General features: G+C 44.7%; 1 protein-coding gene across 1 annotated transcript in view; it reads right to left on the bottom strand.

Annotated features, from left to right (window-relative positions):
* Positions 1-24,710, bottom strand: part of CIMIP6 (ciliary microtubule inner protein 6) — a 245,957-nt gene extending 221,247 nt beyond the window's left edge. The window contains exons 1-2 of the mRNA XM_078647075.1: positions 24,608-24,710; positions 4,932-5,157 (exon numbers count right to left, since the gene is read on the bottom strand). Of these exons, the coding sequence (XP_078503201.1) occupies positions 4,932-5,157; positions 24,608-24,666 (285 nt within the window). The 5' untranslated portion in view covers positions 24,667-24,710. The remainder of the gene's footprint in view (positions 1-4,931; positions 5,158-24,607) is intronic.
* Positions 24,711-27,436: the final 2,726 nt, after the last annotated feature.

Below are 27,436 nucleotides of genomic sequence, written 5' to 3'. Positions count from 1 at the left end.
TCAAAGTGACAAACTTAATGTCGACCAGCTCCAAAGGCTCTAAAGGAGCCGCGACCAACGCCATCAAGACCAAAGGCAAATCCCACAAAGGAAAGAGAGGTTTCACCAAGGGGCAAGACAAAGAAATCCCCTTTAGCAAATGGGACACCAAATCATCCACATCAGACAGATTACCCCATGGGGACCTAAATGCCGTAATCACATCCCACTGGGCCAATAAGGTAGACACAGCCAACCTTTTCTCGAAACCTTCCCAAAGAAACTGCAACACAGAAGTCAGGGAACACTCCAGAGGGGACAAAAGGAGAGCTTCACACCACTGTTGGAAATTCCCTCAGTACTGCCATTAGGATTTGAGAGTAGAAGGCCTACAGGACTGCTGAATGGCCAATGCTAAATGCCAGGGGAGCCCCTTGCGCTGCAACCCCTTCCTCTCAACTTCCACACTGACATCTGCGGGAGAGCCAACAAAGGGGCTGACCTCAGAGGAGAGGGGAAGCAGGGGATCACCCAAGGACACTGAACAGCCAGAAGCTTGAGAGTGGGGTCCAAGGTCCCCAAGGGCTAAAGGGAACTACCACCTCCCTGGATTCCCCCAGCAGATGTATAAGGAACCTGGGAATCAGAGCCAGAGGTGGAAAGGCATGCAACAGGCAGCCAAGGAAAGGTCAAAGAATCCACGCACCAAACCCCCTCCTGATGAGAGCAAGCACAAAACCGGGGCAGCTGAGCATTTTGCTGGGATGCAATGAGGTCGGGAAAGGGACACCAAACCTTGTGCACACTTGCCAAAAGGCCACCCAGGTAGGAGACATTTCCGCAAGGGTGTAAAGAAGCAAATGAAAGCATCTGCCACCCCATTGTCTACATTCCAGATGTGAACAGCCACTAGAGACTGAAGATACCCCTCCACCCAGCAGAACAGATTAACAGCCACAGCATTCAAGGACTGGTAATGAATCGCCCCGATGGCTCAGATATGCCACAGTCACCATGTTGTCTGACCGAACTACAACATTCCGCCCCATTAGAAGCTGACTGAACCCCATGACTGCCCGGAAGGCGGCAATCAGCTCCATCCAATTAGAGGACCTCCTCCCCTCCTGCAAGGACCAACGAGCCTCTAAGGAACTGTCCCCAACCGAAAGCACTGGCATCTGTGTTAAGGACCACAGGAAGATCGGGCTGTAATGGCACCCCCTTGGACAGCTTGTCCAGGCTGTCCACCAGCGCAGATCTGGTGTGATGGCCAGAGTCACCGGAACCAGCCGGTCAAGATCCCAAGAGACCAGATTCCAATGAGCAAGAAAATTTACCCATAGAAGCTGGAGATGGAAGCGGGCCCAGGACACAGTGAACACTGCCACGGCCAGTGCCATGAGATCTAGAAGCTGCAACCACAGCCGATTCTGAAACAAATCACCCCCGATTACCTTCAGAGCCAGGGACTTAAAGTCCAGAGCCCTGGGGACCGGCAAGAACACCTGGGTCAGGTCGGTGTGAAATCTGGCCCCAAAAAATGTCATGTCCTCAGATGGAATTATCTGACACTTCAGAAGGTTCAACAGGAACCCATGAACTACAAGACCGAACACACCACCAATAGATTGAGAAGAAGCTGCTCCCAGATGAAGCATGGAGCAGCCAATCGTCCAGATAAGGATAGATGTGGATGCCCATAAGATGCAAGGAAGCCACCACACTGGTGAAGATCCTTGGGACAGATCGAAGGCCAAAGGGAATGACATTAAACTGATAATGAGTGCTGTGAATGCTGAATCTGAGTTACTACTGATAGAGGGGATGGATTGGAATTTGATAGTATGCATCCTGCGGATCCAGAGTGCACATCAGATTCCTGAGCACCAACTAAGTCTCCATCTTGAAGGGAAGGTGGATGACAAACTTGTTCAGTGCCTTAAAGTCCAACACCAGCTGAAAGTCCCCTGTAGATTTGACCGCAAGGAAATCTATAGAGTAAAAGCCCTTGCCCTTCTCCCGAGACGGAACTTCCAGACTGGCACCTTTTTTCAGCAGTGAGCAAATCCCTTCTGACAACGCAGTCCTCTTCACCCGAGAGGAGGGCCAAGTCAGACAAACCCTGGAAGCTGCAGGAGTCACAAAAAACTCTATTGTGTAGCTCAGCCTTATAATGTCCAGCACCCAAGCATCTGAAGACGATTTTTCCCAGGCTGTGAATGCGAAAAACCTTTGGACAATAAGCCCTGTGTACTTTCGTGCACAGTGAAAAGGGGGACACGTGTCCTTTGCCATGAATTATTGTAGAGCAACACCCACTCACCTTCAAAGAGGAAACAAAGTACCATGTCCAACACAAAAATAAAATGCTTACCACAAAATTGGAATCTGAAGCTCATCTGCAGGGCTTGTAACAACAATTGGATACTTTCTAAATCTGCAAATATTCCTATTTCATTGTCAATACATTATTATGCCTGTTGATTAGCCCGCTGACTGAAGAAGTGTCAAACGTGAAACAGCATGCATGCGAAAAAAGGAGGCAACTGTAGGGACACGAAGGCGGAAGAAGAAAAGATTAGGAGGACCAGAAAAGAGAGCCCTGAGCAGGAGTCTTGGGGGATGGCCTAATGCCTACCAGTGCTCTCCATCATACCCTATCCTACTCTTCCTCACCCTATTTCTTATCTGTGATGAGGAAGCGAAACCAGTTGACCATGAGCTCAGTTTCTCTTACTGCATTACACAGCGGTGAGTTGAACAAAGACTGCAGAGAACTGAAGGTCATGACTGTGATTCCAGGCAAGGCGAACCCAGCCTTCCATCCTACTAAGATCTGTGAAATGAGTACCTTTGAACTGGATAATAGTAACACCTGTTACTTACAGTACCTTTAAACTGGATTATAGTAACACCTGTTACTTACAGTATCTTTAACTGGGTAATGGTGACACCTGTTACTTACAGTACCTTTAAACTGGGTAATTGTGACACCTGTTACTTACAGGACCTTTAAACTGGGTACTAGTAACACCTGTTACTTACAGTACCTTTTTAAACTGCGTAATAGTAACACGTGTTACTTACAGTACCTTTAAACTGGGTAATAGTAACACCTGTTACTTACAGTGCCTTTAAACTGGGTAATAGTAACACCTGTTACTTAGAGTACCTTTATACTGGGCAATAGTAACACCTGTTACTTACAGTACCTTTAAACTGGGCAATAGTAACACCTGTTATTTACAGTACCTTTAAACTGGGTAATAGTAACACCTGTTACTTACAGTACATTACACTGGGTAATAGTAGCACATGTAACTTACAGTACTTTTATACTGGATAATAGTAACACCTGTTATTTACAGTACCTTTAAAGTGAGTAATAGTAACACCAGTTACTTACAGTACCTTTAAACTGGGTAGTAGTAACACATGTTACTTACAGTACCTTACACTGGGTAATAGTAGCACATGTCACTTACAGTACCTTTAAACTGGATAATAGTAACACCTGTTACTTACAGTACCTTTAAACTGGATAACAGTAACACCTGTTACTTACAGTACCTTACACTGGGTAATAGTAGCACATTTTACTTACAGTACCTTTAAACTGCCTAATAGTAACACCTGTTACTTACAGTACTTTACACTGGGTAATAGTAGCACATGTAACTTACAGTATGTTTATACTGAATAATAGTAACACCTGTCACTTACAGCACATTTAAACTGGGTAATAGTAACACCTGTTACTTACAGTACCTTTAAACTGGGTAATAGTAGCACATGTTACTTACAGTACCTTTAAACTGGATAATAGTAACACCTGTTACTTACAGTACCTTTAAACTGGATAATAGTAACATCTGTTACTTACAGTACCTTACACTGGGTAATAGTAGCACCTGTTACTTACAGTACCTTACACTGGGTAATAGTAGCACATGTTACTTAAAGTACCTTTAAACTGCATAATAGTAACACCTGTTGCTTATAGTACATTACACTGGGTAATAGTAGCACATGCAACTTACAGTACCTTTATACTGGATGATAGTAACACCTGTTACTTACAGTACCTTTAAACTGGGTAATAGTAGCACATGTTACTTACAGTACCTTTAAACTGGATAATAGTAACATCTGTTACTTACAGTACCTTACACTGGGTAATAGTAACACCTGTTACTTACAGTACCGTACACTGGGTAATAGTAGCACATGTTACTTACAGTACCTTTAAACTGGGTAACAGTAACACCTGTTACTTACATAGTGACACCTGTTACTTACGGTACCCTTAAACTGGGCAATAGTGACACCTGTTACTTACAGTACCTTTAAACTGGGTAATAGTAACACCTGTTACTTACAGTAATTCCGAACGGGATATATGCCTTTTGAAGAACTACATAAAAAAACAGATTATTATTAACATATATTCCTTTCAGAGCCTAGAGTCTCAGATGCATTCTAGTGGAGCCAGCCAGTAAAACGTGCAGCAGTATTGTGGTGAAAGCCACAAAAAACACAAAGGCGCCCCACAGCCAAGAGCTGAAGACAGAAAGGCGAGGTACTGGACATAAAACAAACATGTGAAGCAAAAACACCCTGGTTACACGAGAACAACAGAAGCCAAGACAAACGAAAGAAAAACCCACATGTAGGACATTCCATGCAGAAGCACACCTGCTTCCATGGCACACATTATGCACCCTGGGAAAATGTTCCCGCGCTCTGGGGTGTCGCCAGAGGAGCATGAGAACGAGGGTTGTGGCATACAAGTTGTTACAAATTGAATCAATAGTGAGATTGTGCATCATGGCAACATTTACACAACCTTGGTTAGTAACGTGCACACAAAAAGCCTTTGTGTCCGTGTGAAGGTCACCGCCTCTCTTCTCCCTCTAACAATAGCTCGGTTGATATGCTGCATAAAGCCATACCTGCTTGTGCATGGTGGCTTCTGTCTCCATGTAACAGATGGGCTCATTGTAGAAGCGCACGTTGCTGTTTAGGAACTTTGCGTAGTATGGATGAGGGATGTTGTGGCTACCTTGCACCGCAGGACCCAGGCCATCCTGCTCTTTATCCTTAAATCCATGGATGAACGTGTCCAGGCCCGTCCTGGCTCCTGATACTCTCTCGTTGAATACTCTGTAGGTGTTCATGCTGAAAAGATATAATGGTGCAAACAACCTTAATACTAGCATTAACGCAGAATCGTTGTACTTTCTGCCATTTAAATGTCAACATTGTTATCAATGTAAAGGTAATTCTAGTATGAAACTGAGTAAAGAGTTTTTGGTACATTTTGTCTCCCCAAACACTATCGCCAGGGTAGACACAAACCCACAGACACCTGCTACAGAGGGTCCCAGGGTGGACACAAACCCACAGACACCTGCTACAGAGGGTCCCAGGGTGGACACAAACCCGCAGATGACTAGTACAGAGGGTCGGCAGGATGGACACAAACCTGCAGACACCTACTACAGAGGGTCCCAGGGTAGACACAAACCCGCAGACGCCAACTGCAGAGGGTCCCAGGGTGGACACAAACCCATTGAAGCCTACTGCAGATAGGTCCAAGAGTGGACACACCCCCACAGACGCCTACTACAGAGGGTCGGTAGGGTGGACACAAACCCAGAGAAGCCTACTGCAGAAAGGTCCAAGGGTGGACACAAACCCACAGACGCCTACTACAGAGAGTCGGTAGGGTGGACACAAACCTACAGAAGCCTACTGCAGAGGGTCCCAGGGTGGACACAAACCCACAGACACCTGCTACAGAGGGTCGACAGGGTGGACACAAACCCACAGACACCTACAACAGAGGGTCCCAGGGTGGACACAAACCCACAGACACCTGCTACATAGGGTTGGCAGGGTGGACACAAACCCACAGACACCTACTACAGAGGGTCCCAGGGTGGACACAAACCCACAGACACCTACTACAGAGGGTCCCAGGGTGGACACAAACCCACAGACACCTACTACAGAGGGTCTCAGGGTGGACACAAACCCACAGACGCCTGCTACAGAGGGTCCAAGGGTGGACACAAACCCACAGACACCTACTACAGAGGGTCCCAGGGTGGACACAAACCCACAGATGACCAGCTACAGACGGTCCCAGAGTGGACACAAACCCACAGAAGCCTACTGCAGAGGGTCCCAGGGTGGACACAAACCCACAGACGCCTGCTACAGAGGGTTTAAGGGTGGACACGAACCCACAGACACCTACTACAGAGGGTCCCAGGGTGGACACAAACCCACAGATGACCAGCTACAGACGGTCCCAGGGTGGACACAAACCCACAGACACCTACTACAGAGGGTCTCAGGGTGGACACAAACCCACAGACGCCTGCTACAGAGGGTCCAAGGGTGGACACAAACCCACAGACACCTACTACAGAGGGTCCCAGGGTGGACACAAACCCACAGATGACCAGCTACAGACGGTCCCAGAGTGGACACAAACCCACAGAAGCCTACTGCAGAGGGTCCCAGGGTGGACACAAACCCACAGACGCCTGCTACAGAGGGTTTAAGGGTGGACACAAACCCACAGACACCTACTACAGAGGGTCCCAGGGTGGACACAAACCCACAGATGACCAGCTACAGACGGTCCCAGGGTGGACACAAACCCACAGACGCCTACTACAGAGGGTCGGTAGGGTGGCACCTCTTCAGTCCTGGATTCTTGTTATTTTTGGTTTTTTGTGAGTCTCGCATTAGCCAAGATCTTTTTTAATTTACCTAAATAATACATATAGTATACTTGCAGCAGCTTACAGACAGCCCTCTTCATCCATCCGTCTGTTGTTTGTGTCTTTCACAATTTTCTTCTTCCCACTAAAGCAACGGGGAAGCCTATTTCAATCACTGGCTAACTTCACTGTGACAAAGCACATCCACAAGTCAAATTGCTCCTTTCCAGTGGTAGAGATTACAATGTAATTGTGTGTTTTTTTGTTCTTTTTTAAAGATTTTATTGCTTAACAGCGTACAGCATAGAAAATAACAAAACAAAAACAAGAAGAATAGGAATCAGGGACAAACCACATACTTGAGGTACAATTGCGATGATATGGGTGGCATTGTGAGCTTTTTGAGACCAATACATGTTTGCTCCTGGCTCTTTTTATATTTGCAGTGAACTAGCGAAACCACCAACAATACAGTTTTACTAAAACCATGATAAAACAAGCATTGACAAATCCAAAAGCCTTGCAGACACCAAACATACTGGTTTAACAAATGCTTGTTTATATTGCCACCCAAGAGAAACGTATACTGCATTGCATTGCGTTTGTTAACTTCACTTGGAAATGTTTGTGTTCCCCAAAAAATAGTTAATGAGAAATACAGTATTAGTTATGCAGGCAATGAGTTAGTTCCTATACTGGGGATGAAATATTTAAAATAAAGGCCTGTTCAAAGCAAGACAAGAGGTCTACTACACGTCTGGTGACTTAGGGTAAGTTACCTTGATTCCATCCCTCATTATGGTTCATGATGCCACCTCTGTGATTTCTGCTTGTGCAGAATATGTACACTCAATTGGAGTTCAGTGCAGTGCGCATTTTGGGTACATCTGAAGTGGTGTCTATGTAATGTGCGCATTTATAAGCACCCCAAAAGAGACTGCACTGTTATGCATCCCGGTGGAGAAGCGTGGCTCAGTGGTTAGAGGCGGCAGACCCGGAAGCTGAGATCGACCGTGGACCAGGGTTCAATTCCCCGCCTCGGCGGGTCTCAGGCTCAAAATTCCACGGTCTCGACAATTCTCGCTCTGGTGCCTACTCAACTCACGGGGTCACACTCTGCGACTCTGGGCAATAGCTTGCTTAATCTCCACTACGGCCCCTCGCGGCGGGATGCCTGGCTTTCACCTTGTGGACACCCTGCCGGGGTTTCTCACAGGGGAATACCAGGACGGGTTCCCTAAGCAAGCGCCGGGACGCTCACGGGCAGCCGTGTGCTTTACAAATCCAGCACATTTACATTTACATCTGTGAGGCAAGTATTCTTTTTTAGCTACCATTAAAAAAGGAGATCCAAATTAGAGGTATGGCCATGAAGTTAACTGAGAGCATGGCAACTCAAAGAGCTCCTCACCTTGACATTATGATCACTGTAGCACATTGATCACCTCATGCTGTTGAGACGTAGTAAAAAGAGAAGCTGTTCCTCACGCAGGGTGCTGACGCGGAGTGATGGCTTGGAATTGTAGGACCGCAGGACATTATTGCTAATCGCTGGTGTGCACCCAGCTCCTTAGCACAAGAGGGTACACTGATGAAGCATGGAACATAATCTAAGGAAAGGAAACGTCTGTGCACCCTGTTGAGTTGCTGAGGACACTCCCTGAGCCAGAATGGGGAAGCTGTATGCTTGTCCCTTGGGCACACACACCCATGGCCTGATGAGATATAGGAGGATTTCATAGGAAGCAGGACTGAGTTGCTGGGTTGGGTGAGTCTGTGTGATGACAAAGGAGGATCCTGAAAAGTATATACCCAGGGAGCAGCAACAGAGAACTGATCTATGTGGACTGTGCACATGGCCTCACTAAGGTGCCCCACCAGGGAATTCTTAACAATGAGAGGTGAGAGATAACCCACTCACAGACCTGGACACTGATTGAAGCACTGAGGCAAGTCAATGGTCAAGGCAAGATCAATATGAGTTTGTCAGACCAATTCTCAGTTCTTGACTCAATGGCCTTTAGGCAATCCTTGTTTAATGGTTCTTGGAAAAACAAGAACCCAGTACCACTGTGAGCTCAGTGAATAACCCGATACCTCCTCAAAAAGCTTTGAATTTCAGGGGGTTGCAAAGTCAAACAGTCAAGGATTATTCTTGTGAAGTGGTGTGGGCCAGAACACTGACCAGACAGCACATGCATGACTCACTATGAATACAATGTGCAAGTATTGAAAATCTTTGAAGACATACCTCTTTAAAAAAACACTGCACTACAATGCATTAACCGCCCACAAACCAACTACCTCCCCTATCACGCATTGACCTAATTCTTGTCTTTGCCCCTGTCTGCTCCCTTTTGAATGGGTTCGCACGCTAGGAATACCACATACATACAGACATACGTGAAAAAGATACATCTTTGTATATACCGTATAGTAAGATAATAAAATATGTTCAGTAACTTTTAGGACTCTTCTGGCACAATTGCCATTCTGAATGAACTCTCTCTGCTTCCTCGGTGGTTGGCGCATGATGTAAAGGGATAGGCATTCAATTATAGTCAAGGGCAGCCTCAGGTCTTAAGATATCTCATTAGCATAGTTCAATCCCTGATCCCTGATTCAGTCTTTGGTTGTTGGAGTTCGTAGGCCTCAGCCACAACTTGTACAGGTAAGGGCGGTGGTGCCGGGTGGGGGGATTTTGAAGTGCAATAATGAGGAAAAAGTAATTATTTATTTAATTTTCAGGATTTTGACGGACGACCACGAGGGAAAATTAATTATTTATTTCATTCTTATTCGTCATCGTCCGTCAAAATCATCCCCCACCCGGCCCAACCACTCTTATTTGCATGGTAGGCCCTCTCTCTTGCAAGGGTAGCCACTTGACATGAAGGGGCCTTGCAATGGCAATGGACAAGATACAGCACTAGTGCCGCACACATACATCAAGCTGCAAAACAAAGGGTTGCGAAAGGATGAGGTGACAGTAGGCACACAGGCCTCATATGGGTAGTGGCCACTGAAGAAAAAGACTAAGTGGCTTCCACTACACGGCAGAGATCCTTACGAAAGAAGCATTGGTAAAGTCAATGGGTCTGACCTATGGGAGAACTAATGGCTTTGTCAATTTCGTTTAGCCATATTGTACAGCTGCGCATTTGCTGTGGAGCATGGCTGAAAGTTAGGGAAAAAGTGCTATGATGCGGCCAGCGCTGACTGCGAGGGGCGGTGATTAGTTTTCTTAAAGTTTAATGTCTGTCTTCACCAACAACAAGTTTAATTATCTTAAATGTCCGAGCTGAATTTCGCCATGTTAGACATTTTCCTTGATTATTCACTCCATCCGAGTCTCTAATCACAAAAAGATGTGACATTTTTTTATGTGCCTGCCTTCTTTTAAAAACGAGTCAACATTTTCATACTTTACCTTTGCCTTACATATTACTTTCGCAAAGCAAGTGAAAGTCAACACAATGTCAATCTTTCTGTTATTTCTGTATGCAATAATTCTGGAAAGTGCGTATATCTATATATGACGAATTGGCATATGCTCTCAACATTTTTTCCAGGCAAAATGTCTCACAAGCAACAGCGCATGGGAAATCTCAGGCAAGACCTAAAGTATAGGGTGTGGGGGGAGGCAGGTTGCCATGGAGGGGGTCAATTGTCAAAGAGGCGAAGGTGCCCGCTACATATACTGAAGGGAATAAACCAACCAATGTTGCCCTCAAAACATTCAGGGGTCCTAGTCTAAAGGCGCAAGAGCGTTTAACGAAGGGATGCGTCCCGCCCTGAGGGAACACAGCCTATACCCCAGCCTTTACTACACAGTTGTTACACACATGTAAGTATTGTACCTTTACCACACAGGTATTTTTTTTAAACAATATTATTCTTATGTTATTTAAAAAACATTTTTTTATGGTTTAGGGATGGGTAACGGGTAAAGGGAGGTGAGGGTGACTTTAGTGTAAAGGGATGGCCAGAGGTAAAGGGAGGTGAGGGTGACTTGAAGGATCAGGGGTTGGTAGAGATAAAAGAAGGCAAGGGTGAATGGAGGGTTCAGGGCTTGGTAAAGGTATAGCAAGGCGGGGGTGACTCGAGTGTTCAGGGTGGGTAGAGGTAAAGTGTGGCGAGAATGACTTGAGGGTTCACGGGTGGGTAGACTTAAAGAGATACAAGGGTGACTTGATAGTTCAGGAGTTGGTAAAGGAAGACAAGGGTGTCTTGGGGGTACATCTGTGGGTAGAGGTAAAGGGTGGCCAGGATGACTTGAGGGTTCAGGGGTTGGTAAGAGTAAAAGGAGGGGAGGGTGACTTGAGAGTTAAGTGGTTGGTAGAAGTAAAGAGAGGCAAGGGTGTCTTGAGGGTTCAGGGATGGGTAGCCATAAAGAGAGACAAGTGTGACTTGAGGGTTCAGGGGTTAATAGAGGTAAAGAGAGACAAGGGTGACTTGAGGGTATTAGCCAATTCCCTTCCATCAGAGGTCTCCATCTCTGTATCCGAGGTCATCATCTCCACGGTGGTGGTCCCACTGCCCTCATGGGAAGGTCTCCACATCAGTGGCAGACATGACCGTCAAGTAGGCAGAACGTAAAATATGGGTATGAAGTTACTTGAATAGTTGTGATTACCATGGTAGGAGGCTCCACCCCTTCAATGGACGGGGTGAACAGATGTAACTCTACATATTGGTGTGAATTTACATCAGATATGGTGAATAGCAAAAAAAGTGTAGAGTTACACTTAGGTGTAGTTGGAAATATGAACATAAGCAAATATACAGTTGTATATTTATCTTTGTGACTATGCCCCATAGTGTGAGCTGGGACAGGTCAGCTATGGGCATGGAAGAGTGGAGCGTTTAATGGTCCATACAACGAACAGGCTAATGAGGGTAGCAGCAAGTGCCGAGTTTTAATGGTGTTCGATAAAGACAAGGTATTAATGAAAAACAATTATGCCTGGAGGTACAGAATAGGCGATTGTCATGGCCATGGTGACAGAAAGGCAGTATATTTAACTAGGGGTAAGAATCAAACCTTCACAAAGTCACTTATGTTTTGTTGTGAGTCTACAGGGATATTTGTTAACAGGCCAAAGGGGTTACCTGAGTAGAGAATTTTACGGCTGATGATAAACTGTATTGGGATGAAACACAAATCCCAGCACACAGACACGGTGTTCACACTTAAAATTAAGGAAAAGCACAACAAAGCACTTTGGGTCGACATAGGGGTACTCAGAATCCCCTTTAAGCAAATACCCTTAGACAAAAGTACAGATTTTTAGATTTAACAATTGGGTCCAATATCAAGTGGGTGGAGATAGTGATGAACAGAAACTCCAGATTTAGCGTGTTGTAGACACTCACAGAAAAGCAAGGGTGACACGTCTTTTTTTGGAATAGAGACGTACTCTGCATGGTGACGGACGTGCACCCTTGTCCTGAGAGCCCCAGCTGCATGGATATCTGAACCCGTAGTATTGCGTTTTGGTCATAGTCAGACACTGATCATGAGTATGCACCATGACCTAGGCATGTATCATGTTAATTAGGTCCTATTGGACCGGGAGGGTTGCACCAAGTGCTACCCTTGTGATAGTAGAAGACTACTGCCCTTACCGAGGGTTAAGTCACATGACGACGGTGGTGGCAGCATACCTGTTTTGTGTTTCATATTAATCTGTAGTGTGAACAGGCCATTTTACCTTAATCATGAGAGTGGTGCCTATTCACCCACTCAGGTAAAATTATGTGGATTGTGTGCAGAGCCGAACTGTTCATGATACTTGAGTGTCCATGCTGAGGGATGTGTGTGTGTCTGTCTATGATACATAACATGAAGGCCAGTTGGTTCGATTTTGGAAACACAGGACCTGCAGAAACTTGGAATGGGAGGTCTGCCACCTCCAGACAGATGTGTATTGCTGACATTTCTGAGGGCTGGGGTCGAAGCACACTGAACGAAGGGGGGTAGAGCATCTTCTGTGCACATCAAAGGTGTCTTTGACTCCAGGAAGAGGTACTGATTAGTGGGGCTCATTGTCAGTGGGATGGTAAGACTTATAAGGTTGGCACTGTGGACCAGAGAATTTTGATAGAGAGGATGGCTTAGGCCTTTGAACATTTATTAGGCATATTTCAATGGAGGCCAAGAGAAAGGTGTACGCAATCCTTGGCTACTCCCTTTGCCTGTATTTTGGGTCAATCAGAACTGGAGCCACTCCAGCTGTGGCACACTGCCCCTTTGATAGAGGGTAGTGGAGAGGAGAGAACACACTTCAAATGAGAGGACAGGATCAGGAATGAAATCACATTTGTGTCTAGAGTTGGACTATAAAAGTGGGAGCATGAGACCCACAAGTTGTTCAACAGCACTGTTCATCATGAGAAAGAAGATCACCAAGATTTCTAGCTGCTGGAGCCAGGACTGGGGCCCACGGTCTGCTAGTCTCCCTGCTGGGTGAGCACCCATCACACAGAAAGTCAAAACCACTTACCCTGAGACTGGAGCACCATCCTTCTGCCTGCCTGCCAGGACCAGTGGACCCTGTCTTCTCCCTGTAAAGATCTCAGGGATCTTGAACGGAAAGGTAAAGGCTCAGGTTCTTATAAAGCCTATAGGGCAATAACAGCAGTTCAAGGTGAACTTCATATGCAATAGGTCCACAAAAATGAAAGATCCCTGCAATAGCTGGCAATGATTTTATGGAAGGGGCTATAAAGCTCGTAACTTTAAGTGATCGTAATAGTGCGCCAGTGTCCTTAGTGGCCCAGGCCACAGATGCTTTTAGGGGATTTTACTAGGCTCTTTGTGCAATGGGGGAGGAAACTGTTTCACTTTTTTAGAGACATTAGGATGGTCACCTTCCCAATAACTGTCAATACACTGGTTATTTATAAGGTGGGTGTGGAAGCAAAATTGCAATGAGAATTCTGGCCACCTAATTAGAATCACTTCTGCTAATGAAGATTCGTCGGGATTTGGACACAGTAGACAAATATTTGATAAACTAAACTGGACAGCTTACCTGGTCTGCTAAGTGAAAAGATCTTAAATACTGCTTAACTCATTGCTGGCAGAAAGGGCTTCCCAAAGGGTGAAGTGGGTATTCATGCAAAGGTTTTGAGATACTGAGATCTGGACCACAAATTCACTGATATAGTCCTAGGCAGCTGCAAAATTCCAGTGGGGAGATTGGTATTAAATGGTTAATTCATTTAGGACGCTCTGTTGTGCATTGGCAGTAGCCACAACTGTCCACTCTCACCAACGTATTTGTGGTACCTATGCAGCCATATGCTGTTTAGCTCAGGACAAAAAACACTCCACTAAGGATACATTTCAGAGTGATGGAGCACGGGTGTCAACAAAGCAAAGTTAGAACTTTCTGAGGGCCGGATGTAGGTCGGTCGGTAACGGCCGAAAATCGGTATTTTCGGCCGTTACCGACCGAGATTCACAAAATGGTATGTAGGGCCACATATTTTACAGATTCGGAAAATTTACCGATCGGAAAATTTACCGAATCTGTAAAATACCGATTCGGTATTTTTACCGATTCGGTAACAATGAGATGTAGGTGGGACTCTTCTGAGTCCCACAAGCCTTACAGAATCGGTATTTTACCATGAAATTCAACTTCATGGTAAAAAACCGATTCCGGTGTGCATGCACATGTGTGCATGCACACCTGTGCCATATGACAGGCAGACCTGCCCTTAGGGCAGGTATGCCTGCCACATGGCCCCCGAATCTTTTTTGGGGGTGCTAGAGGGTGTCAAAGTGACACCCCCTGCACCCTTGTCAAAATCGGTATTTACCGATTCTGTAAATACCGACCGGTAATGCCCCATTCATTCCTATGGGCTTCAAAGCCCATAGGAATGAATGGGACATTACCGGTCGGTATTTACAGTATCGGTAAATACCGATTTTTACCGATTCGGTAGCAGTATATAATATATAATAATAATATAATATAATAAAAAAAATAATCTGGATGTTCCTACATCTCAACCCCTTAGATTTACCGATTTTTAATTACCGAATCGGTATGATTCGGTAATTTAAAATCGGTAAATCTATTTTACCTACATCGGGGCCTTAGACATGAAATAAAGCTTTATGACTTAGAGAATCTCAAGCAGAAATGGCAAACTCATCTGCTACATAACAGGTGCATCAGTATAACGAATACTGAGTAAACAACCAAGAATGTATGGAACAGATAAAGCCTGATGTTCATTAATGTCGTAATAGATTTAGGTTGGCTGAGATTAGTGTGTTGATTGTTTTTGGATGTTGCTTCGAATTATTTTTAGCTGACTCAGTAATTTAGAAGAAAAATGCTTGAAGTTGATTGGATTGTGTTTAAATGTGTGCTCGAATGAGATTCTGTGATGGCCACAAGGCCTTTCAGTCTTCGGTTGAATGAGCACTTTTGCACCTTGTAGCAATAACATCTGTTATTCGCTTAATTAAACTTCTTTCACAGTGATATGTTTGGTAATTTTTTTATTTGTTTCTAAGCTTTTGCATTAGGTGGTGAGATGTTCTGTGAGTGATTATTACCCAGCAGCTGTCTTTATATTTCTGGCGTGTAAGGGCCAGCCTACATGACCATTGCAACACGTTTTTGAGCAGCGTTTTTATTGGAATGTTCTTGTTCATTTGACTCATTTTACTGGTATTTTCTCTAACAATGCACGTTTATGTGTGAGATTCCAAATAAGTCACTTCAGATCTGTTTTGGGTATGAGCAACACGTTGCAGGTCACATATATAACTCACACCCAACTCTTCATGTACTACCCCTGGTGCAATGCTGTGTGGCAAGGATAGCAACCTTTTCATAAAGTTGTTCTCCTCTATCTGAAGTGACTGTGCAACAACATATTCCCAGATGTCACACCCGTAGGTGGCAATCGAGATGCACTTTGCTTTCCAGATTCTAAAAAAGGCATCTATTGATTTATAGCCTAGCCGCCTTGCGGAATCAAATACACAATCAATTGCCCTGCCAAATAATATTTTTTTTTGGTTCGATAGTGAGGACCAGCTCAGCAAGGCTTCATATAATGCGCTTAAGTGGGAAAACAACTCCTCTTTACTGATAGGACAACCCTTAAATAATTTCTCATCTCCACACGCCAATGGGTGACATTATTATTCAACTGAGAAAAGCTTTTTCCCCTTGCCCTGAGAGGAGGCACTAGGCCATTACCAGCACAAATGGGTTTGCTGCCAGTGGTAAGTCCAGTGTTTCAACAGAACAAGGGAACCCTTAAGGTATATTTATAAGGACCTTGGGCATTACATATTTCGAAGAACAGTGGTCCCTATATGGAATTAATACACACAGAAAAATAATCATATACTTGATAAGTAATATGTCTTCTGCCCGTTTGGACAGGGTTTATTTATCAATGAGTGCAGAGGTAAGATTTTTTGGAAGAATGTCAAGCGGGCACAGTGGTAAGTCCAGTGTCAAGGCTTCGGTCGGAAGAATAATCTGTCCTCCTACTCCAACCTGGACAGAGAACTCAGAAAAATGATGTAACCTCCTTGGCACAGTGTCCAACAACCTAGTATTTGCAATGGATTTTACATTAAGGCATTCTCCCTGAGACTCCTTACTATGTTCAGCTTTTACTACTACAGGTAAACGTTGATGATCTTCGCTGTGTTCAATGTTCTCCAACATCCGGATGGCAGAAATATCCGAGATAACTTTACTCCTTCAGGAGGGTGTTTGAGTAATACATGCTTAAAGGGACAGCTATTGGCTGAAACTTAGACTTGACTAGAGATAAATGGAGTCCACCAAGTTTGCAATAGTAGTCTCAATCTTGTTTTAGTGTTGACTACATGAGTCGAAGGAGTCCCGTACGAGATTTCCCAGTCTCTTTAAATGCTCCTCAGTCCCAATCCAGGGGAGATGTAATGAAGGAGGCTTGACCACTACTGTCTTCTGCTCACCCTCCACCTTATTGCCATTCAGAGAGCTGAAAGATCTTATCTGATTTTCCAAAAAATGCATCACAGGACTATCATTCTCTATAGGGGCCTGATGTATCAGGGTTTTAATAGTTTGAGCACTTACTGAGTAAGTCTGACAGTAGAGAAACTGCCCATACTCAAGGAATCCTCTTTGTTAGCAATGTCTGCAGCATCCTTAGTGCTGGTATCACGCAGCCTTAATCCAAGTTGATCTTCCTTGGTGGCCATTTCCGCTGTGATTGCACCCTCTGCAGAAGTAAGATATGTAAGAATGGAGGAGCTGGTGGGGAGACGTTCGTCCAGTTAATGGGCTACACTGGCTTTTCACTTACCCAAGGTCCAAAGAGGGGAACATACAAGGCCAAGGGCCAAGAGAGGTGTCCCAGCCAAGCCTCCTTTGGGCTCGGATGGGTGCTGATGGGCCAGCCATGGCACACACCCAGACAAATCCCACACTTTGGGGAGGAGAGCACACTTATAAAGCACTTGCGACGGATCCCCTTGTTAGCAAGTGCCCCTTTGCACTTTGGGTGATGAAGTCTTGCTGGCAGCATCCAAAAGAGAGTTCCATGCTGCGGGAAGGCGTATGCACGTATAAAGGGCTGTGATATGTTACCCCCCCTCCTGGCAAGTGCACCTGTGAACTCTGGGTGATGAAGTCCTGGTGGCAGCATCCACAAGAGTCCAGTGTTGCAGGGAAGAAAACACACTTATAAAGTGTTGTGCACCTTCTCCCACCTCCTGGCAAGTGCCCCTGTGCACTCTGGGTGATGAAGTACTGGTAGATGCGCCCACAAGAGAGTCCAGCGCTGTGTGGAGGAGAGTAACCTTATAAAGCGCTGTGCACCTGCTCACCCCTCCTAGCAAGTGCCCCTGTGCACTCTGATCGATGAAGTCCTGGTGACGGCGTCCACAGGAGAGTCAAGACGTAATTTGCCTCTGGAATCCTGGGGTCCATCCTACTGTGGCTTTGAAAGTAGGCCAAGAACCCCCTTTCAGCACTTGAATCTCAGGGTAGGAAGGGCAAGCCATCAAAGGCTTCCCAAGGAGGAAGTATGAGGGCAGAGACTCAGAACTCAAACCGTGAAACAACAGACACATTATTTCACTGTTCTGTCCAGTGCTTGCGTTTTAAAAAGAACGTACTTTAATGTCACAACAAAACGAGATACTGCACACATTAATGGTGGCTCAGGCACATGGGTCTAGAATTCCACCTAAGGCATCAGTCAACTTCCACACCATCTGTCAGGACTCAGAAGGCTTAGTAACATGAAGTCACCCGAATGATCAGAAAAGGATGGAAAGTTTGTAGAACAGGGTTTTGGAAACTGGGGTTACACAACCACTAGACCTCAAAACACAGTTTCCTCACATTTGCCCTTATTGGGTTACTTGATCACTTCCGGGTCACTAGGAAAGAGGCAGTATTTAGGTCCCTGTCAACATGGAGCAGACACCTGACAATGTGTTATGTAGTTGCTGTGGCTTCCCACTTCACTTAGTTCACACCTGTTTAGTGCCCTTGCACCTTTCTTAATTTCTACTTTTCCAGTTCCCTCATGCATAGATTTTACTTGTAGTTCCCTTTTTTGGTCTTTCAGTCCTATTGCGGTCTTCTTATTTGTTCCCGCTATTGCTTTATTACTCAGCTGGCAACCTGATTATCTTCTGGCATCCTGGGATTTTCACCTGATGTCCTTGTCAGTTGGGACCTCGTTACAGAATAATCCAACAGTAAGATGGGTAAATTTTTCACCCTCACTATACCTGTTATTACTGGCTTACTTAAATCAACCATGTTACAAAATATATTGAAATAAATCCATCTAGAGGGAAAATCCAGTCCTGGTTTTCTCCTACCACTTTACCCTATTTTCTCTAGCTTCCTCCCTAGGCGCATCAGTTTACCAATATGCTGCACAGGGATTTAGGGACATCAGGGGCTCTCGGTGTATCTGAATTTATGTATTCCGACACCATCTTTAGCAGGATTTAAGGATAATAGTGTAGTTCCCCAAACGGAATACAGCGGACATTTTCAATGGTCTACCTGTCCCAACCAAAATACAGAATATTAATATTCCCTCTTTTGGCCTGATGAAGACCCTACTAGATGTATCTACAAACACATATATATATATATAAAGGGTCGAAACGCCAACATACAACCATCTCATGTCCTGGCTCACTATAGTAATTAATTTAAGAAGTAGGACTAGCTAAAGTGAAAGTCCTGAAAAGGACGGAGAATTTATGTTATTGTTTTGTTTATTGTTTGAATATGAAAGGTCACCCATTTGCACTATATGTCACCACAGTCACCCATTGAATTGTCAGTGTATTTGTTATTGTGTTTTTCTTTGTCAGACAGCCCCCATTGGTATTATCTTTTTGTATAAAATTGTTTGCACAATTGGCGAGAAAAATAGAAAAACAGAACAAATAATTTAATAAATATATATTTTTGATAAAAACGTACTGAGGTGTGGTACATTTATAAAATTCACTATAGATTGTGAAAGAAATATTCATTTTCTGAACCAGTACCCCATTGTATTTACCTAACAGAACCACTAGTAGAATTATAGCCTGAAAGTGCAGCATGCCTACTGACTATCTAATTTTCCCACTAGCTCTGTTGCCAAATAGGCCTCAGGGCAGGGGGTGGCATTCCCCAGGTCTGGGGGGAAGCCAGGGTTGTATATAAAAGGCGCCAACGGATTTGAAGCCTCTGGCCTTGATATGCTAAATCACTAGACATCCTTCTAGAGGGGGTGTGAACACCCTCCGGAACGGGGACAGCTTGTGGCTTCTGAGAGCACGGGCTTTCACCTACAGGGGATCAGAAACGTGTCTGTCATGGCAGGCTGGATGATGCCAGTCAGCCCGTACACTAGAGGGCTAGTAGGTTTTCAGGGGGCACCACTAAGGTGCCCTCTGGGTGCATGTCACAATAAATAAGATACTGACATCAGTATAGATTTATTGAGATGAGGTGTTTGACACCACATACCATTATTTCAGTGTAGCCATTATGTAGCTGGGTAAATCGTAATGACCAGTGCCCAGTACATACCTTTAATATGGCTGCCCGATCATTTGTAATGCCCTAGTTATGATGCTAGCCATCACAGGGGCATACCTGCTCATGCAGATATGCCCTCATATGTATTATAATAATGCACCCTGCCTTACGGCTCTATGGCATGCTATAGGGGTGACTTACATATAAGACATACATTGTAGTTGATCCAAACCTGAACATGAGCTCACACATAAAGACTACCACAAGGAGTGCCTTCTACAAATTACAACTACTCAACAAAATCAAGCCCTTCCTCCCTCCAAATGATTCCAAAACCACAACGCAAGCCTTGGTTCTGTCCAGACTAGACTATGGGAACGCCACCCTCACTGGCACAGGGAAATACCACTTGGCACCCCTAAGAACAACTCTAAATGCAGCAGCAAGGATGGTCACCGGAGTCAAAAGGCATAATCACATCTTCAGGGCCGGACTGGGACCCGAAATCGGCCCTTGCAAAGTGCTCAGCCGGCCCCCCCTCTACCCTGGGGGTGCAACTGCACTCTTTGCCAGGGTCGGTATGCTGCAAAAAACGGCCCTGTAACAAAAACGGCCCCCTGGGGCCCAAAACCGGCCCCCACCCATGCGGCCGACCGGGGGATTGCCCGGTGCCTGCAACGGCCAGTCCGGGCCTGCACATCTTTTACTCCCTGAAAGATCTTAAGTGGTTCCCAATTGAAGCCCACTGCCACTTCAAAACTGATTGTCTCAACCACAAAGTCCGTCACACTGGTAAACCAGCATACCTGGCAGCCAAACTCACCAAGGCAGGCCAGGCAAGAAACCTGAGTAGCACCAACAACCTACTTCTCATACCCCCAAAGAAACATAAACAAAAAACCCTGGCCTGCTCCTTCTCAGGCAATGCACCCAAAATCAGGAACTCCCTACCAGCAGATCTCAGAACCAACCCCTCCTTCTTGATTTTTAAGAGAAAACTAAAGGACCTCTTCCTCGCTCGGCACATTAAGTTTACTCTGGGCAGTAAATCATAGCACTTTTTAGAAGCCTTCAATCCAGTAATCTTTCGACTCTGTGGTTTACCTTTACCTAAGGCAGTCTGTTTGTTTTTTATTGCCTGTGTAAATGTTGTAAAGTGCTCTGATACCCACGGGTCTTGCAAGCGCTATATAAAACTCTCTAAATAAAGTGTATTTGGGCATAGCACACAGGAAGTGTGCAACGTCGTATTTTTAGAAGGGCTTGCGCCCTTTCACGCATGCTGCAGTGGCAGTCTGTGTGCAGTTTTTATGGGGTTCCCTTTGGGTGGCTTAATACATTCAGCAGCCCATAGGGACCCTCTTCATTACCCATGCTCTGGTTACCATAGGTGTCATTTACCAAGGACTTTCAAGGGTGCTAAATTCTTGCCAATTGGGTTACAACAGAAAACATGTTAACGTTTTAAGGGAAACAGCGCTAGCACTGGGGCCTGTTTAGCAGGGACCCAGTGCACATCTAATCAAGAACATCAATACCAGTGGGCAAGAAGGGGGGGTGACCATGTAAAAAAGGGCACTTCCCTACATGCTTTATCATGCTTGGGCACATGTGATTCCTGATACTGTGGCAGCCAAAAATGCATGACAGTGAATAGTGCAGTAGTCTAACAAATTACAGCTGCTGGGCCACCTGGAAAAAAGAAAAACAAGTACAGGACCAGGAGTGGTGTTAAAGCAATGGAGGAGAGGGCAGGGAGCAAGTGAATGCCATCAAGCAGCGGGGTGCAACAGTGAGCAAGGGTGTGATGAGGTTGGCAAAAAGGCAGAAAACAAAAGTGGAGCAGAGCGGAACGTAGTTGGGGCAGGCAAAGCAAAGAATGATTGGAGCAACATGAGAGTGTAGGGGGGCTGAGATGTGATGGTGAAGCAGCACACAGGGATGAGAGCAAGAAAACACATTCACTGCAATTGGGCGCTGAAGGTAAAAGAAAAAAATAGTTCCCCAATGTCAGTCGTTGAAAGATACAATTCATCCAGTAAAAAGATTGATAAAGATGCCATGTTCCAAAGGAGAGACAAACAGAAGTAGAGGAAGTAAAAGCATCTAATAAGAATCAAGCAAATGAGACTGAAAAGAAAGCCAATTAATGAATAGAAATGAGCTCACACATAGCCCACTCTGAGTATTACTATTGTCTGCAATAGGTCTTTCGATATTAGTCATTAGGCAAGATATAAAAATTGGAGATTTGAATCACTGTAGTGTCAATATAGGTGGCATCAAAAGTAAAAACTGAAATTTTAAAATGTCAACAAAAATATCTTTTCGAAAAATAATTATTATGGCATAGTGTACCATTCAACTGTGCAAGAATGTCATTGTTCTTTTCTTTTACTTGTTCCAACTCAATGTTGCATCCTTACTGAAATGTTTACTTAATGCCCTTTCAAAGACAAAGAACGAATCATGTTTTATATCATGTTTAAAATGTGCATAACCACAGATTTGTGTTGCTGCTAAAAACAGCAGCCAACACACTTCTCAACAATCCTTGATTGACTCCATTAGGAGACCATTTCTGCCATCTGAGGAGAATTGATCATGTCTTCTAGGTCTGAGTACAGCAACCCAAAAGCATAAGTAAGGTGTGCAGTCCACGTACGCAGACCATCAATTACTGAATTGTCATGTGCAGCGGTCTTTGTACCGTAAGATCTGTTTGAGGTAGAACACTTTTTTCTTAAATCTGCCACAAATATGCAGAAGTCAAATTAATTAAGTGGTAAGCAATTAACTGTGCAAAAAAAGACAGTGACCCAGTTACTTATTGGTAAACCTCATTACTCCGAATATTGGTTTTAATCATCACTGTCTATTCCTATATGAATAATTGTAGTCACCATAAAAACTTTGTTTAGCTTACTAAGGAATAGCAGTGGAATTTGTGAGGGAGTGGGTGTTGGTAGGTTTAGCAGTTTCAATCCTTCAGAGCCAAGGGGAAGCAATTCCGGCTTTTAAAGGGGAAGATATGCAGTCAATTTCAATGCTTGCTTCTCATTTATTAGAAGGCTTTTTGAGGAGATTGGAATGTTCCTTCCGTGGTACGTTCAATGGATCATTCTTTCCTCTTGAGGTTCTTTCAGTCTGATCCTTTTGGCCTACCAAATACTACAGACCTCAAGTTTCTTTCCTTTAAGCTCTTGTTTTTGGTTATATTTTTCTCAGAATGAAGAATCCGCGAAATAGGGGCACTTTTAAGTTCAGAACCATTTTTTCATTTTTTCCAGATAAGAGTGTCCTATACCCAAGTTTGAATTCCTAAAATTTCTAAAGTACATTTATATTGTCTTGATTTACACAGGGCACTTTCTATATATGATGCTAGAATGACACATTTCTCAAAATTGATTTTCTTTTTTGGTACTTTTGGAACTTCTGGTCGAGGACTAAGTTCTTCATCTTCACCTCTTAGTCATGAGATCAAGCAGACTAGTGTTAACGTATGGCCAATGAAAAAGCACAAGAAAATCAGACCCAGTACAAATCAAATCTACTAGAGGAGTGGCTACTTATTGGGCATCTAGAAAGTCATTTGTTTAGCTGCAACATTGGCAAATCCACACATATTTTTATGATGTATTATTGTCTCCAGGAGGAAAGCCACTTATCAACAGACTTCGGTACACGTTTTGGATTCAAACAGACATGAGAGAAGATACAATAATAAACGTGAATACAGCACTGGTGTTGCTGAATATATGACTAAAGCGTTTTAATTTTAACTGGTACACCAGCTTTTTGATGTTCGGCTTGGATATTATCGCATATATGTGAGAAATGGAACGAGGAAGATGGGCGAGGTGGTAATGATCAGGTTAATTACTAGTAATCTTTATTACCTGTCACAGCTCTAGTTACCGCCCCCCCTCCTTCATACACACGCAAACCGACTGTACAGCTTCATTTTATTATACCCTGGATAGATAGTACAGGAAGTTTGGAGGTGTGCTGTCTCCTTTTCTAGAGGAGGGAACAGTGAAGTCATAGGATGAAGTTATATTGGGTGCGTTTTTTTTAATGTTATTGCTGAGATTGGTAAACAAAGTTTGCATGCGCAAAACAATCACTCATATGGGTAAGGATTGGGAGGAGTAAGACGGGTGAGGAGTGTAGTGTAATGTAATGTACAGTGTCATACGCCGCGTGGGACACCTCGTGCTTGGAATGTGCCACGCGACGGATAACGATAAGTTTAGTCATCTCACAACATGTTATGTTACAAATGTATGTGACTCGTGCACGGACGTTGGTAGATCTGCGGTTGACTATATTCAGTTGGCTTACCGAGGGTCAGACGCTCCGCTGCCGGGTGGAGTTTGGATTATGGAATAAATCCTATTTCAGATACTTCTCTGCATCCGTATCTTATTCATAACAATAACAAGGAGGTAATGCATTATTTCGGTGGCCGTGGAAATAGCATTCAAGTATTCAGCATAACCTTCGTGGTTGCTTTACTATCGTAGGTGGGAGCTAAACACTTCACACACCGAATACGAAAGAGGGAGAAAATGAGACAGATAGCAAGTATGTGGCACTCGGAAATAGATGTTAGAAAGTAATGGAAAGCTAGACAGAGACTGATAGATACATTGGTGTGTTAACAGGGAGTGACAGGCGACAGACCACGATCAACAATGACATTTGTGTGTTCTTGAAATGACCTAATTGTGTTTGTCTATAGTAATATATTGTATATTGTGTTTTCAGAATGAACCGAGAATGTTCTTGCGCATGGTCTGTTTTATTCACTTATCGGTGAGAATAAGGAACCACCGAAGCAGTAACACTTACAAGCGATGATGCGGGGCTTTCTTCTTCCGAGCCATGTAGATTTCCATGGTCTGGTGCATGTTTTGGGGCGCACAGCGACGGAGCGGAGCTGCTGAACACGAACGACTGGCACTAGCAGCAATGTAGGCAGGTTTGCTGCTTCCCACACAGCCACCTGCTGCTGCTCGGTGTTATTCTACCGTAGCTAGGCAACACGAGCCACTCTGGCGCGCTCCCTGACAGGCTCGTGCGGCGCGCGAGGACAGCAGGAACGTGAGCGCGCGCCTCCTCTGCCTTTATTAGAGGAACCCATTACGTCCTACGCTCTTTTTTTCCGACTGCGCGGAGGCGGGCACGTTAAGGATGCGACCTTGTTAATGTCAGGCAATCTGCTATTATCCAGCTTCAGAATATGAACAGTGCCTGTTCACAATTCCCCTTAGAAAACATCTATATTTGGTTTACTGCTTTAAAATGTTATGTATATTTGCCGAATGGCCACATGTTTTGGTACTCGTGTTTAAGGGAACGGAGACGGATTCAAAATCTCGATAAACTGTGGAAACGCTTTACCCCCTCAATCGTCTCTCTTTTCCCAGTCCTTATTATGTGAGGGAAGTTCTCCGGTCCTGTGTTTTAAACGAAAATCTTACCCGTGGAAACTGGTCTGAATCTGTAGAACCGTAGTTGACAAGTTTTTTTTAATGTAGAATGTCTTTCTCTACGTCGACTAAAATCAGCATAGTGATAGCCCCGTTACGTAAAAAATGTTTTATGCATGGTGATTTTCTTTTATTTCCACCGCTTTGCTTGCTTCTTAAAGGGGGTGTGGTGATACAAAATCATAACATGTGGAACCTAACTCTGCTCCTGAGCTTGTGTGAACATCTGTGTAAAGTGTTGATATGAATGAAACGAATTGAACGAACAGTCCAGAAAGAAGGATGAAAAGTATCAGAGAAAAAAATGGATAAAACAGAAGATTAAACTACTTGAATTTAATTCATTTGATTAATTCGGTCATGAGGCTGTGCAGCTTGGTGGAACCAAAGCAGGTTCCTTTTGTGGTTTGATACCCCTATTCCCCCACACTCCAACATTTTCTGCCATGATGCTGTTACATCTGTAAGGGGCCACCCCGCTCCTACTGAAGGGGCTTATCCAGTGGTCGAAGTGGGAAAGAAAAAGTAGGGGAACTGTGCGTGGAAAATCAGGGGGCGGGAATAACCGAAGATTGAATCAGTGGGCGGAGTCAGGGGTGTGGCTAGAAATAGCAAAACATACCAATTTTTAGTACGTTTAGCATTTCACTGACCAGTTTCAGCTTATAACGTTATTTAATTAAAACAATGGATAAACATGTTTATTTGAGGTTTAATTCAGGAAAAAGCAAACACTCATAGGGAATACAGGTTTATGTAAAGCGTGTGAAATGTAAGCAGGAACAAAATGTTACCTTAATGCTTTTACTCTCATTGTTCAGAAATCCATGATTATTTTTTGTCTTGTAGGGACTCTTCAGGAGAATATAGACTCACGGAAACCCACAAAGGCTCCTTCAGATTCATGTCAGCCAGCTAGCTGCTCATTCATAATATAGCAATTCCAGTTTGGAGCCAGCCATATGCAAATCAGTCTTGATCCTGCACCCAATGGGAACAGTCCAGCCCGAACTGCCAGGCCAGGTCCTCCCTGGACTGGAAACAAGCATCCTAGAACGGTTTGGGGCTTTCAGCCCTCATCAGCCAGGATAGCTTGATTCCAGTGGCATGGAGAGCACGGGACTCATGTCTGAGCATACCTGTCCCACTCGGGGTGACAAATGCAAAAAGAACAATTGATGGACAGAATGCAGAACAATGTCATACATTCACCCCAGTACAGAGATCTAGGCCTAAATCCATAGTTTTTTTGCTCACCATGCCAATCCAGTTTGGACCCAGCCATATGCAAATCAGTCTTGATCCTGCACCCAATGGGAATAGTCCAGCCCGAACTGCCAGGCCATATGTATTCAAGTGTCCTTTCATTCGGGAAGTGAACACAAAGCATTACCCACAGAACTATGCACATAACATATTGCTCTTTGATATGCATGGTACATGTTCTTTGAAACAGGCATATTACCCCACTGCGCTACCTTAGATGAGTAAAACAGCCACTAGACAAAACATGCTCCCATCTCTCTCCAGCAGGTACATTGATCACCAACGTTATCTTGGCACTTGTATTGTTGACCAAAACCTGCTGAATATACAAAGAACTTTGCAGTGTTTTTAAAACTCCTGCACTTGTACAAAACCGGTCCCCCCAAACTTAACTGGCCCCCTACCCTTCCAGTCGCCCTGGGAAACGCCTGCTCCTGCCCTTTCACTGCTCCAGTCCAATCAGTACTCCTGCTCATGCTCGATCAACTCTCCTGCTCCGTCAATTCCCCTGTCCCCTCCCTTCTTCTGGCCAGTCACTTCTCCTGGCCCGTCACTTCTCCTGCCCGTCACTTCTCCTGCCCCGTTCACTGCTCCTGCCTCATTCACTGCTCCTGCCTCATTCACTGCTCCTGCCCCATTCACTACTCCTGCCCCATTCACTGCTCCTGCCCCATTCACTACTCCTGCCCCAATCACTGCTCCTGCCCCATTCACTGCTCCTGTCCGTTCACCGCTCCTGCCCGGTTACCACTCCTGCTCATGCCTAATCACCGCTCCTGCCCCATTACTTCTACTGCTTCGTCACTTCTCCTGCCCCTTCACCCCTCCTGCCCCGTCACCTCTCCTGCCCATCATGTCACCTGCCCGTCACTTCTTGTGCCCGGTCACCTCTCCTGTCCTGTTGCCTCTCCTTCCAAGTCAC

This window comes from Lissotriton helveticus, chromosome 6 (genome assembly GCF_964261635.1).
Source record: "Lissotriton helveticus chromosome 6, aLisHel1.1, whole genome shotgun sequence".
In the NCBI taxonomy this organism is placed as follows: domain Eukaryota; kingdom Metazoa; phylum Chordata; class Amphibia; order Caudata; family Salamandridae; genus Lissotriton; species Lissotriton helveticus.
The sequence above is the reverse complement of the archived record's forward strand: the minus strand, read 5'-3'. Positions and strand labels throughout refer to the sequence as shown.